General features: G+C 44.5%; 1 protein-coding gene across 8 annotated transcripts in view; it reads left to right on the top strand.

Moving 5' to 3' along the window:
- Positions 1-13847, top strand: part of LOC23687646 (lysosomal alpha-glucosidase) — a 34113-nt gene that overhangs the window by 3655 nt on the left and 16611 nt on the right. For all 8 annotated transcript variants that reach the window (XM_021850360.1, XM_011495202.2, XM_021850363.1 and 5 more), the window contains exon 3: positions 10344-11075. In XM_021850360.1, coding sequence (XP_021706052.1) covers positions 10344-11075 — 732 coding nt within the window. The remainder of the gene's footprint in view (positions 1-10343; positions 11076-13847) is intronic.

Genomic DNA, 13847 nt, shown 5'->3' on the forward strand with positions numbered 1-13847 from the left:
TTTGCTTTATGTGCATAATTTTACATCAAAGATATTTCTGGGTAGTTTTCAGTCTTCCAGTGTTTAACGAATTTTGAAATGTTAGCTGAAAGCCTGTGTCCTAGAAAAAGATCTTAAGATTTGAGCAATCAAACTAAGAACCACACAATTCCTAGCATTTCGAGACCACTACTGAGATCCCAGCCAACAAAAATGTTAACATAACTGAGTCTGCAACTCAGTAAAGTGAACACCTATTCGGTAAAAACAGATTGTATAAAATGCACAAATTCCCTCGATTCGCATAAATCTGGAGGCCATATACGTACATTTTAAAAAATTCTCCATGGTCAATACAACTCCAGGCGATTATAAAAAAGAAAATAAACGTTATATGATCTCTGAATTGTTGGGCTTCTGTTAAAATTGCGGTAGAATATTGAGGCTCCCTGGTTCCTGGCTCTTGAGGTTTTTTTTTTATCAGTATGCTGATTTGTGGAAGTTGTAAATATTTCTGTAATATTATAATTATACTTATAGGGTTCCTGGTAGTGTCTTTGGAATATCTAGAATCTAAAATCAGTTCTCACAATAATAGTGGTTGAATTGAGGAAAGATTTTTTGGAACTCAGTTGAAACCACTCGTAATTCCAGTAATATCGATGAATTTTTTTGTTTTTTTAATCTTATATCAAATCCTAAAGAATTCCAAAGACTGACATCAGAATTCCTAAGATTCACACCAGAATTTGCAGGAATCTCACCTAAAGCTCATAGATTCAGAAATACCATCTCAAAGATTAATAACCGGAATCCCATTCCCACCTGTATTCTAGAGTTCTTAACAGATTTCTAATATTTCCACAATATTCCTAGAATAGCTTTTAAAATTCTAGAATTATCGTTACACATCCAGAATGCCTATCGGAGTTCCAAAATTCCTACAGGGTTTCCGGAATTCGAAAGGAAATCTGAGCATCAGGGATGTCAGAATTCAAGCGTAAAATTCAAAATTACATTGTAAATGAATTCCCACCTCGGAAAAAAAATTATCGTAATGCAAGAATTCACACGGAAATTACAATTTCCTACGGTCCGAAATTTTACGGGAATCTCAGTTTTTTTTTCAAACTTCATAAATCCTATGGAAATCTCAAAAAACCTATCAAAATATCGAAGCGCACATCGTTTTCCCATGATTTTTACTCAAAAGTAAATTAGTCCATTCAATCACGCATTGTGGAAGCATGTGTAGCAACTTTTGAAGCTAACTACCAATAGTTTTGTAGTAAATGCTACCTTTGAACGTGTTGTTTGTAGAATATTGGTGTAGAAAAGAAAAATGACACAAACATGTTCGATTCGTGTTCCACATGTAGTATTTACTACCGAGAATGTAGTTAACTTAACATTACTACATTTTATTCATACCGCCCAATGTTTTCAAAGAATTTTCTAGAAAAAATCAATGGTTTTCCTATTTTTATCAAAGAATTCCACTAGTGATCTACCTAAAACTTGTATAACGATTCAAGGGTTTCTACAAATATTCGTACCATAGCGAATACCTTCAATAATACTTACAGGAACTTTTTGGAACAGTCCTGTAAAAATTCCAGAAGTCGATTTCGGAGAAATCCTTAGAAGAATTCTCATATTTTAAAGTATCACGATTTGAATTTTGGATCAATACCCCGAGGCAAGGTTAATTTGCACGCTCTGACCTAGACAACCTTGAAAGTTCGAGTCTTTAGCAAAGTTGCTCAGAAGCTTAAAAGTCATTTTAAGTGGCAGTAGTAGTGTTTGGTTAGCAATTTTGTCACGTTTTGTGATTTCATTAGTTTATCACAGATTAAACTTCATTTTATTTCTAAGCAATCATTAAGAAGAAAGCTGTGAAACAAATCTCTAAACATTACCATTTTTCATGGGTATCCGCCATTGTGTATTTTTTTTTGCCAGCACTATAATTTAAAACACAATCGTCAAACGTGTCATTAGAACCGTAATCTTAAATTCTTAAACTTGCAAGGTTTTGGCGAAAAAATCTGAAAACGATTTGATAATAATAAAATAGCCAATGGCAAAGCAAGCAATTCATCCAATCGGTCATAGTGTTTGTCCATGTGCTCTTGAGGGTTAGAGCTGCGCTGATACTGTTAGATACATTCGTTAGCTACAACTTTGCCGAAGACCGTATTCAAATCGGACGCCTCAGTAATTATTTATGCTATTAGCCATTCAAGTAATCGAGCAAAATTTTGAGTCCACCTACGACGTACGCAAATTATTTTTGTTAAAAACTCTGCCGTTCTTGGCCAGCCGACTTAATAATGAGACGTAATTGGTCATTGGTATGAGATTTCACAGAATTGTCGTGTTTTAGGTAAGTTCTAGTGACCCCAAACTATTGCACGATACACCGTATTAAGGTGAACCCAAACATTTGCACAATGACTTTTATTAAAATTTAATAGTTTTCACATTTTACCGCCAAAATTTCTCAAGTGCTTTTCAAAGAACATTCGATTAACGGTTTGAATGACGCAATAATTTTAAATTTTGGTTGATCTAAATCTGAGAAAAATTCCCATTTTTTAGTGCATTTTTTGAAATATGTCACTACTTTAAGTAAAAATTTAGTAAAAAATATTCAAAAATTGTTTTGGTCTAAATAGAAAGAATGACTCATTGTATTGGCGCGGTAAATGGCTGGGCATGGCGTACCATTGGTACCTCGCGTACCTGCAGGAATAAAATAGACCCCTCTGTGCGGTCCTTAGCCTCTTGCCCAGCAACTCCTATCCCTACCTCCTCGTGGTACTGGCCGGGGTACGAGTAACCTTGGGGACAATCGGGTAACCAACCCCCGGTGGGAACTTTGGTCGTATGCTGACAGGGAAGGGGGGGTTTGCTTTTGCAAACCTGGAGCGTCTGTACTCCATGTTAGGAGCGGCTCACAACAACGTCTGTTCCCCATGTCAGGGGCGGCTGATCATCGTCCGAGTGCCAGAGAAGGACTCTAAGCTAAACTGCGCACTATGGCCCTCCGAACATTTAGGGGGAATGGTCCTCCGGAAATCTAGGGGGTTGGTGTCAGGCCCTGCAAGCCAACCGTAAAAACACATCAGCACAGGAACGTCAACGAGAGAATACGGACCGGAACAATCGGCAAAGACCACAGCGACGAAAATGGACTAGCGATTGGAAACTCGGTACGTGGAACTGCAAATCTCTCAACTTCATTCGTTTAGAGATAATCATACCATCTACCAGAGCTGCGGCAACACACGTGAGCTGGAAACAGCTTTCATAGTGATGGGTGATATGCAAAGGCGCGTGATCGGGTGGTGGCCGATCAATGAACGAATGTGCAAGTTGAGAATCAAAGGCCGATTCTTTAACTTCAGCATAATCAACGTGCATAGCCCACACTCCGGAAGCACTGATGATGACAAGGACGCATTTTACGCGCAGCTCGAACGCGAGTACGACCGCTGCCCAAGCCACGACGTCAAGATCATCATAGGAGATTTGAACGCTCAGGTTGGCCAGGAGGAGGAGTTCAGACCGACGATTGGAAAGTGCAGCGCCCACCGGCTGACGAACGAGAACGGCCTACGACTGATAGATTTTGCCGCCTCCAAGAACATGGCCATTCGTAGCACCTATTTCCAGCACAGCCTCCCGTATCGGTTCACCTGGAGATCACCTCAGCAGACAGAATCGCAAATCGACCACGTTTTGATCGATGGACGGCACTTCTCCGACATAACCGACGTCAGAACCTATCGTGGCGCCAACATTGACTCCGACCACTACCTGGTGATGGTGAAACTGCGCCCAAAACTATCCGTCATCAACAATGTACGGTACCGACGCCCGCCCCGGTACAATCTCGAGCGGCTGAAACAACCGGATGTCGCCAATGCGTACGCGCAGCATCTTGAGGCAGCGTTGCCGGATGAGGGCGAGCTCGATAGGGCTCCTCTTGACGACTGCTGGAGGACAGTCAAAGCAGCCATTAACGACGCTGCCGAAAGCGTTGTCGGATATGTGGAACGGAGCTCAAGAAACGATTGGTTCGACGAGGAGTGCCAGGAGGTTTTAGAGGAGAAGAATGCAGCGCGGGCTGCAATGCTGCAGCATGGTACGCGGCAAAACGTGGAACGATACAGACTGAAGCGGAAACAGCAAACCCGCCTATTCCGGGACAAAAAACGCCGCCTGGAAGAGGTGGAATGCCAAGAGATGGAGTTGCTGTACCGTTCTCAAGAAACGCGGAAGTTCTATCAGAAGCTCAACACATCCCGCAAAGGCTTCGTGCCGCGAGCTGAGATGTGCCGGGATAAGGATGGGAGCATCTTGACGGACGGACGCGAGGTGATCGAAAGGTGGAAGCAGCACTACGATGAACACCTGAATGGCGCAGAGAACACAGGCACAGAAGGTCAGGACAGCGAAGGCGATGGCTACGTCAGCACAGCGGACAGCGGAAACCAACCAGCTTCCACGATGGGGGAAGTTAAGGATGCCATTCAACAGCTCAAGAACAACAAAGCCGTTGGCAAGGATGGTATCGGAGCCGAACTCATCAAGATGGGCCCGGACAAGTTGGCCGCTTGTCTGCATCGGCTGATAGTCAGAATATGGGAAACGGAACAGCTACCGGAGGAGTGGAAGCAAGGCGTTATATGCCCTATCTACAAAAAGGGCGACAAACTGGAGTGTGAAAATTATCGTGCAATCACCATCCTAAACGCCGCCTATAAAGTGCTATCCCAGATTCTCTTCCGTCGTCTATTACCTATAGCAAACGAGTTCGTGGGAAGTTATCAAACAGGTTTCATCGACGGCCGCTCGACAACGGACTGGATCTTTTCCGTGCGGCAAATCCTCCAGAAATGCCGTGAGTACCAGGTCCCTACGCACCATTTGTTCATCGATTTCAAGGCGGCATACGATAGTATCGACCGCATAGAGCTATGGAAAATCATGGACGAGAACAGCTTTCCCGGGAAGCTCACAAGATTGATCAGAGCAACGATGGACGGTGTGCAAAACTGCGTGAAGATATCGGGCGAACACTCCAGTTCGTTCGAGTCTCGGCGGGGACTACGACAGGGCGACGGACTTTCGTGCATGTCATGCGGAGAGCCGGACTTAACAGTCGAGGCACGATTTTCACGAGATCCGGACAATTTGTTTGCTTCGCGGACGACATGGATGTTATTGGGAGAAAATTTGAAACAGTGGCAGATTTGTTCACCCGCCTAAAACGCGAAGCAACAAGAGTCGGGCTAATGGTGAATGCGTCGAAAACAAAGTACATGCTGGTTGGCGGAACTGAGCGCGACAGGGCCCGCCTAGGAAGCAGTGTTACGATAGACGGGGATACCTTCGAGGTGGTGGACGAGTTCGTCTACCTCGGATCCTTGTTGACGGCTGACAACAATGTTAGTCGGGAAATACGAAGGCGCATCATCAGCGGAAGTCGTGCCTACTATGGGATCCAGAAGAAACTGCGGTCAAGAAAGATTCACCCCCGCACCAAATGCACGATGTACAAAACGCTCATAAGACCGGTAGTCCTCTATGAGCATGAGGCGTGGACTATGCTCGAGGAGGACTTGCAAGCTCTTGGGGTTTTCGAACGCCGAGTGCTAAGGACGATCTTCGGCGGCGTGCAGGAGAACGGCGTGTGGCGGCGAAGGATGAACCACGAGCTCGCTCAACTCTACGGCGAACCCAGTATCGTGAAGGTAGCTAAAGCTGGAAGGATACGCTGGGCAGGGCATGTTGCAAGAATGCCGGACAACAACCCTGTAAAGATGGTGTTCGCCACGAATCCGGTCGGAACAAGAAGGCGTGGGGCGCAGCGAGCTAGGTGGATTGACCAGGTACACCAGGACCTGGAGAGCGTGGGTCACAGTCGAGGATGGAGAGAAGCGGCCATGAACCGAGGGAATTGGCGAAATATTGTTGGCGAGGCTTTATCAAGATAATTGATGTAAAGCCAAATAAGTAAGTAAGTAGTGACTCATTGTATTCCGAATACGCCATAAAGATTTTTAATTTCTTGAAATCTTGAGTAAAACGCAGCTTGAAGAACTGGAGCTTTATTACAAACGTCTTTATTGGATGACGGTTCAGATTGGAATGAATAAATTACATCACAGTTTATAAGTCTATGGTTGCTGTGATGTAAATCCAGCAGTCAGCGAGTGCTAGATTTCTAACACCCCCTCTCAATCGATGACCCCGATCTTGCTTCTGAGGGATTGGAACCGGGTGACATCTAACGCCTTCGTGAAAAGGTCTGCTTGCTGCTCGGTGGTGCTGATCGGTTCGATCTTGATGGTCCCGGCAGCCACATGGTCCTTGATAAAGTGGTGCTTGATGCGCTTCGATTCAGCATTCTTGGCCAGCCCTATGCAGCCACGGTTGTCTTCGTACAGGATCCGCCAGCTTCTTGCAGTTGAGGTCTTCTAAAATTCCGGACAACCAGATAGCTTCCGATACGGCTGCACTCAGTACGACGTATTCGGCCTCGCTTGACGATATGGAGACCGTTGGTTGCTTCCGACTAGCCCAGGATACCGTCGAGCCGTAGACTTTGAACAGGAAACCTGTTACCGACTTCCGATCTTCCGCATCGGATGCCCAGTCAGCGTTCACGGATCCGACGAGCGGTCTGCTGTCCTCGTTTCTCTTGTAGTGTAGTCCCAGGGTAGCCGTCCCTTTGAGGTATCTGACAACTCGCTTCAGCGCCTGCAAGTGATTGTTCGTTGGTGATTGCTGGAACCTTCCCAAGTAGCAGCATTTGATACATCAGGCTGCCCAGCAACTCCCGGTATGGCTGGGAAGCGCGACATCCTTCACGATGCAGCTGCAATCCTTTCTCCATCGGATTCTTGGCGGGATTACATTCAGTCATACCGAACTTCTCCAAGATCTTCGTGGCAGGTGTCTCTTGGGTCAACTTCAGGTCACCATGCTCCGGATTGTAAGCGAGCCGCATCCCCAAGAAAAACCTTGCTTCGCAGCAATCGGTCATTTCGAACTCATCGGAAAGACGGCGCTTCAGCTTCTCAATTGTACGAATGTTCCGTCCGGCTATCAGGAGGTCGTCGACGTACAGCACTAAGAAAACTTCATCGCCTTCAGTGTTGCACACGTAGAGACAGTAGTCACGGTAGGATCTGCTGAATCCCAGCTTCAGAAGCGCTGAGTTGAACCTTTCGTTCCAGCAACGTGGTGCTTGCTTCAACCCGTACAACGACCTCTGCAGCTTGCACACGCTGCCGGGCTTTGCCTTCACGCCTTGGGGTACTTCCATAAACATATCTTCCTTCAGCATACCATGGAGGAACGCTGTCTTGACGTCCATCTGGTGCACCTTGAAACCATGATGAACCGCAACGGCTAGCACCACTCGCACGGTAGACAGCTTAGCCACTGATGCGAACGTGTCCTCGAAATCGAAAACAGGACGTTGAAGGAAACCCTTGACCACCAGTCGCGCCTTATGCCGAACCGATCGTCCGAACCTGCGCCTCTCGGACTGCTCGCCTCTAGAGCCGGAGGACATGTCCAGATCTGATTGCGAAGGGAGCGCAGGGTTGGCTAGTTCCGTCGCAGCTTCGTCATCGGTATCATCCTCGGTTAGAAGTTCGCCTTCGTGGTCGGACGGGTCGAACGGACCGACCGCCGCATCATCAGGTTGGATGGCGTCCTCATCAATGGCTTCCTTGGCATGTTCTTCCACCTCTTGCTCGTAGATCAAGAGTACCACCAGTCTCTCTTCCACGCGATCTCTTGCATTGTTGGCCCACGGAAAGTAGTTTTCATTTAACTTGACGTCACGAGAAATCACGATTTTCCTTTCGTCCTTGTCTCACAGCCGGTAGCCATTGGGCGCGTAACCAACCATGATCAGCTGTCGACTCTTCGCGTCGAGCTTCTTCCTCCGTTGACTCGGTATCCAGGCATAGGCTTGACAACCAAAAACGCGCGCCTTCTCCAGACTTGGCTTCCGACCGTACCATAGTTCAGCAGGCGTAACGTTTCTTGGAACAGTCGAGGTTGGGCTCCGATTGATCAGGAACACGGCCGACAGCACCGCTTCACACCAGCACGATTTTGGAGCATGAGATTCAATTTGCACGGTACGTACCTTCTCGATAAGGGTCCTGTTGAATCTCTCCGCCACTCTATTTTGTTGCGGAGAGTAGGCTACAGTTGACTCGACCTGAATCCGCTTCGCTTTGTAGTAGTTCTTCTGGCTGGTTGAGAAGTACTCACGACCCTGGTCCACGGTCAGTTTTGAAATCTTCGTGCCACAAGCCGCAGTCGCCATCGCTTCAAATTCCTTGAATTTTTCAAAAACTTCCGATTTTTTTCCTGATCAGGTACAGCGAAATGCGAGTAGTCATCGATGAACGAGACCAGATAGCGATGACCTTCCCAGGATGCAGGCTCAATCGGCCCACACACGTCCGAATGGATACGCTCCAACGGACTGGTCACCCGGTCTCTTGCACCATCGAACGGGTCCCGGTTGTGTTTTCCCAGGACACACACGTCGCAGAACTTGATCTTCTCCGGCTTGAAACGCACACCAAGGGCCAGGTTCTCACGCACCAGAGTGGCCATTCCACTTTCACTGATGTGACCGAGACGACGATGCCAGAGGGTAGCACTATCCGCTTCAGCCAAGCTTGCATTGGCCCGTTGCACTGCGATTTCCATAACGTAAAGGTTGCCCCGCATATGTGCCGTCGCAATCGTCTCACCATCCTTCTTCAGCATTACGTATTTTTCGTTGAAAATGATTTCCACGCCGGCCTTCGTCAGCTTTTTCACGGACATGAGGTTATCCCTGAGAGAGGGAACAAAGAGAACATCCTTCGCATGCATCAGAACACCAAGGTTGCTCATTCCGCTGACAACACCTGATTCCTTGGCCACGAGGGATTCTCCATTCTTCGCTACATCAATGTGCACAGGTTTATCGAGGACTTCCATGGTCGAAAAATGCTGCTTCGTGTTCGCCATATGGTCGCTGGCCCCCGAGTCCAGCAGGAATTTGATCTTCTCACCGCATCTCTCCTTGCTTTTACCGCCGTCCGCACGGCCGTCTGCCATATAGACAACCGATCTTGGCTCACTGGCAACGTTGGCGTTCGTCTTCTTCCGGCAATCCAAAACACTTTTGTATGTTTTTGAGTGGATGACCCCAAACTTTTGCACGAGAGTGTAGATTGGAAAATCTTCAAATTAATAATGATCTATCATTAACTACAGCGCCATCTATACTGCCCATAAAAGTCTAACTGTCCCATATGAAATTAGTGGGCATTGAGAAAATAGCGTTCAAAGTTTTAAAGCTTGTCTTCTCATACAAATGTTCATAATTTTCTAGTACATTTCAGCATGCTATATTCGTTTGGCATCGCAGCACAAATAACTCATTTTGCTTTTATTGATCAGCAAAAAATATAAACGTGAACACAATTCACGTTTTACAGTTGCTATTTGGGTTGAAAGTTCATATAGAGACTGTTATGCCTTTATTTTTCAATATGGGACTGCACAAACTTCATATTTTTCCACAACATTTTTAAACAAACTGTGAACATTTTTATATGCACAATAAAGTTTATAGTAAAACATCCATGTTGCGGCGAAAAATGGGCAGTATAGTCCATCTATAGTCGAAAATGTAATTGGAATTGTTTTTTTTTTTGCATATATTTGGTGGATTTTCTTTATACAAACTTCACGCTCGTCTAGCCCCCTAGGAATCCGCTTAAATTTTGACAGTAGCTTCTGAGGGTCTAAATAATCAAATTTGGATATTCTACCATAAGATTTCTGAAGTTAGATCATTATAGCCCACCCTAATGACACGCTATATCTGATTTCCTAAAAATTAAATACTCTGCCAGGTAATTGATTGAACAAGATCTTTTTCTTGGCATTACGTCCCACTGCGACAAAGCCTGCTTCTCAGCATTACATTCTTAGAACTTCCACATTCATAGCTGAGAGATTTCGGTACCAAAACAGTTATATTTGCTGTTTCGCTGTGGGGTTTTTATCGGTTATTCCATCATAGCCTTGAACTTGTACAAAGGCCTAGAAGTGTCTCAAACATACTTTGGAATACACAATTGTTGTTGGCGTGGGGTACTTAGTTTCTCACAAGAGCGAACACTCCAACCCCAAAGTCAGGCTGCTTCTCCTATTCATATTTATGCATTTAGTTTACTTTACATCAAATCCTCTTAACGTAAACCCACATGTAACTCTAAACCCACTTCTGAAAAGTACCTAACACGTGTCACCTTTCAATCTTCCAGGCCCTGCCTTCATCCACGTGCTGCTGCTAAACAAAACCATCCGCCTGTTCTTCGTCCTGGGCTTAGCTGCAATTGTGATTCCCGCCTTCGCGTACCTTTTCTTCTTCTCCCAGGAAATTGGCCACGCGCCCAAGCACCAACTGGTAGGGACCTGTGGCCACCCAACGCTTTACCACATCCAGTGCGGCTTCGGCAACATATCGCAGGACGAGTGCCATCGACTGGGATGTTGCTACACAAGTCTCTCCACATGTTACCACTCGCTGCCATCGGAGCACCAGTTTCGCCTCGAAGGAGATTGGCAGGATGGCGCCCAACTTACTCCCACCAGGAACCTCACCCCTTACCTCAAAAGTTCAGTGCCCAAAATACGTGCCCATCTCGGCATCGTCAGCCAGACACGGTTGCAACTTTCACTGACGACGGTTTCCGCGGAATCGACTCGGGAGCAGCTCCCAACCGAGCAAATAAACGTTATTGAAACCGATGAACTCCGGGCCCGTGTCTACAGCCCTACGTTTTTCGTGGAAGTGAAGCGCAAATCCAACGACGAAATTGTTTTCTCCACGGCACGAGGGCCACTGGTTGTGTCGGAGGGCTTCTTCGAGTGGACCCTACATCTGGGGGTGGACATTCTGTTTGGATTGGGCGAAGCTGTGCTCGAGCCCGGGAGGAAATATCTGCTGTTGAATAATCAGAACGTGTCCGCCGTGCCAGTTGTGATGGGATACAGTGAGTATGAGGATAAACTAACGGGCTGGTGGTTCAATTAGCGTGTGAATTATTATTATCTTTATTATTTTAATGGCCCATCAGGAGCGATGTTAGCTCAAAGCACGCAGAACAAGTTTTTCCATTTGGAATAGCAATTATTAAACAAAGGCTCTATTAAACAAATGGTTACGTAATTTCACCACATTCATAATAAGAAGATATTAGATTGTATTACACGATGATCATTTCATCCAAATTCAGACAGGCAAATACTCACCAGCCAAACATTGGTGCATATTATCTATTCCTCGCAACCTTTATTTATGTACAGTCACGAGCGTTTTATTTGTCGTAGCGCCAAATCACCTTGGATTTTGATTTATCTGCAACTCAGAATGGTTCCCAGAACAACCAAAAGGTTTTCAATGGATTTTACAGACGACTCTCCACAAATCGATATCCAATTGAACATCGAGATAGGGAGAGATCGAGACATGGAACAAATGTTTAATTGATACTAGATTGAAAATCACTTTGTTGCCAGAAATATTAAGAACCTAGGGGGTGCGGACTCGAAGATTTAGGTTGTTCATATTGAACACAATCTTTTCACGAGTGCTAACTGTTGTGTGTTTGCTTGTCTCGTAGCTCCTTCAGCTAAATGTAGGAAATGGAACCAATGAACAGACTAAATTAGAAAGTTTCTGTCCGTATGTTAGTTAGGAACATATTTTGAGCAGTTATTGAAGACTTATGCATGATTTAGACCAAGCACAACAACTCTTTAACAGTTGGCAGTCTTTGTGTTACATGAATTGTATAACAATTTTTAGCGCGTCGAAATCACGACCGTACATTTCTAGGCATACTCTGATCATTTTTATGAAAATTTTAGTTTGACAGCAGCCTGGATGCTTATTGATTTTCTGTTCGCATCCCCCAGTTAAGAACAAGCAGACGTCATTTTGTTTTCGCAAATTGTTTCAAATCCCTAAAATCTAGTCTAGTAGCTTTTGATAATGGGCATATCGACATACGGGAATGAAGGAACCGAAAAAATCATCGACATAGAAAGAGATATCGAGATGTAGAACAACGAGATGTGGAGAGTCGACTGTATAATGACTTCAAATGTTCCATAAGAGATTCCAGGAATTCACAAAACCTTCTCAGGAATTTCTATGGGATTCACAGGAAGTCATAAGATATTATGGGGATCCTGATTTGATTCGAACAGATTATCATAAGATTTTTGACGTAGGACTACGTCTTTCTTCTCTATACAGGAGTGAAATTGAAATTTCAAAACCAAGAGCGTTACGTTGCCATGAAATATTTTAAACGTTTATAACTTGTTGCTGGCTTCACGAAATCTTTTGATTAGCACCTCAATCGAAGGACAAGGCATCAAAAGTTCATGTGGTTTACTTCTGCTCCTTCTTTATGGCATTACGTCCCTACTGGGACAGAGCTTGCTACTCAGCTTAGTGTTCTTATGAGCACTTCCACAGTTATTAACTGAGAGCTTCCCAAACAGCACAGATTGTTTCAACTTAAGAATAAAATTATCTCTTGATACTAATCATCGTTGTCAATTGTTGAAAACATGACTTACAATTCCACTGAATAGCAACGCAAAAAACGCAAGAGGCGCAGTCTGTTTGCAACATATTTAAGTATCAAAATTGCTTATTTGTTGCAAAATACTTAAAAGAAAAATTAATGAAAACAAAAATATGAACGAGAATCGAACTTCCGACCTCAAGATCACCAATCTTCTCCTCTACTCACTACTCCACCCACTCTTCGAACAATTGCAATAACTGCACCCTTCGGAATACAAGTTCATTACTGGCGAAATCAGGCCATGCCTGAAATAATCTAAACTTTTCACAGATTCTGGACGCACTACTTGGGAATGGACGTCTCGCTTGTTTGCCTTCGAGACAGACAACACAACCAGCCAACGATCCATCTTGAAAATCGACTTAGTTAACAATCCGCTTCAGCTTCTTCAGGCCGCCTTCGTGTAGATGGCCAAGACGTTGATGCCAGAGCTCAATTCCAACAGCCAAGAACGATTTCTCCAGATGGTTGACTTGTGGAAACCTCTTTCTTGACTTCGCTGACAACTAGATCACCATTTTCGTCCAGAACTTCACAGGTGTCTTTGGTGGCGCGAAAATGGACGGAAGTGAAAAATTATGCTGCTGTCAATTCGTCTCGAAAATACCGATTTTCTTCGGTATTTCCATAGCAAATAAAGTTTCTTTTATTATTTTTAAAGCTTATTTGAAGTGCTCAGTGCAGTGCAGTTGGAAAATTACTACTATTAAAATTAGTATTGATTTAAATCAATGACATCTGTACCGAGAGGGTACTCAGACGGTTGCCACCGAGAGTTGAAAAAAAGTGCAGTGCTAGTTATTTTAAAATTTCGGTGTTTTTAAGAATTTTGATGGAATGCTTTAATGTTTTATGTTTATGATGCATTTTTGTCATCATAGTGTGTGCAAGTTGGGAAGTGTTCGTGGAGGTTCCAAAACCGTTTCTGGAATGGTCTCACGTCTCGTCGAAATTGGATTAGAAGATTTGGTGAGTTTGTTCCGATTATTTTCCTTTGGGATGATGTTTTAGTTTTGTTTTGTGTATACCCTTTTTAATCAACGAGTTCGTTCCTCAAGACAATATATGGAATTAGAATTAACACGGAACGGATTGATTTTTTTAAAATTTGTTTAGGATATTTCTTTGCTTGCTAGTTAAAACGCTATTTTTTTCGATCCGAGG

Source organism: Aedes aegypti, chromosome 3 (genome assembly GCF_002204515.2).
Source record: "Aedes aegypti strain LVP_AGWG chromosome 3, AaegL5.0 Primary Assembly, whole genome shotgun sequence".
NCBI lineage: Eukaryota > Metazoa > Arthropoda > Insecta > Diptera > Culicidae > Aedes > Aedes aegypti.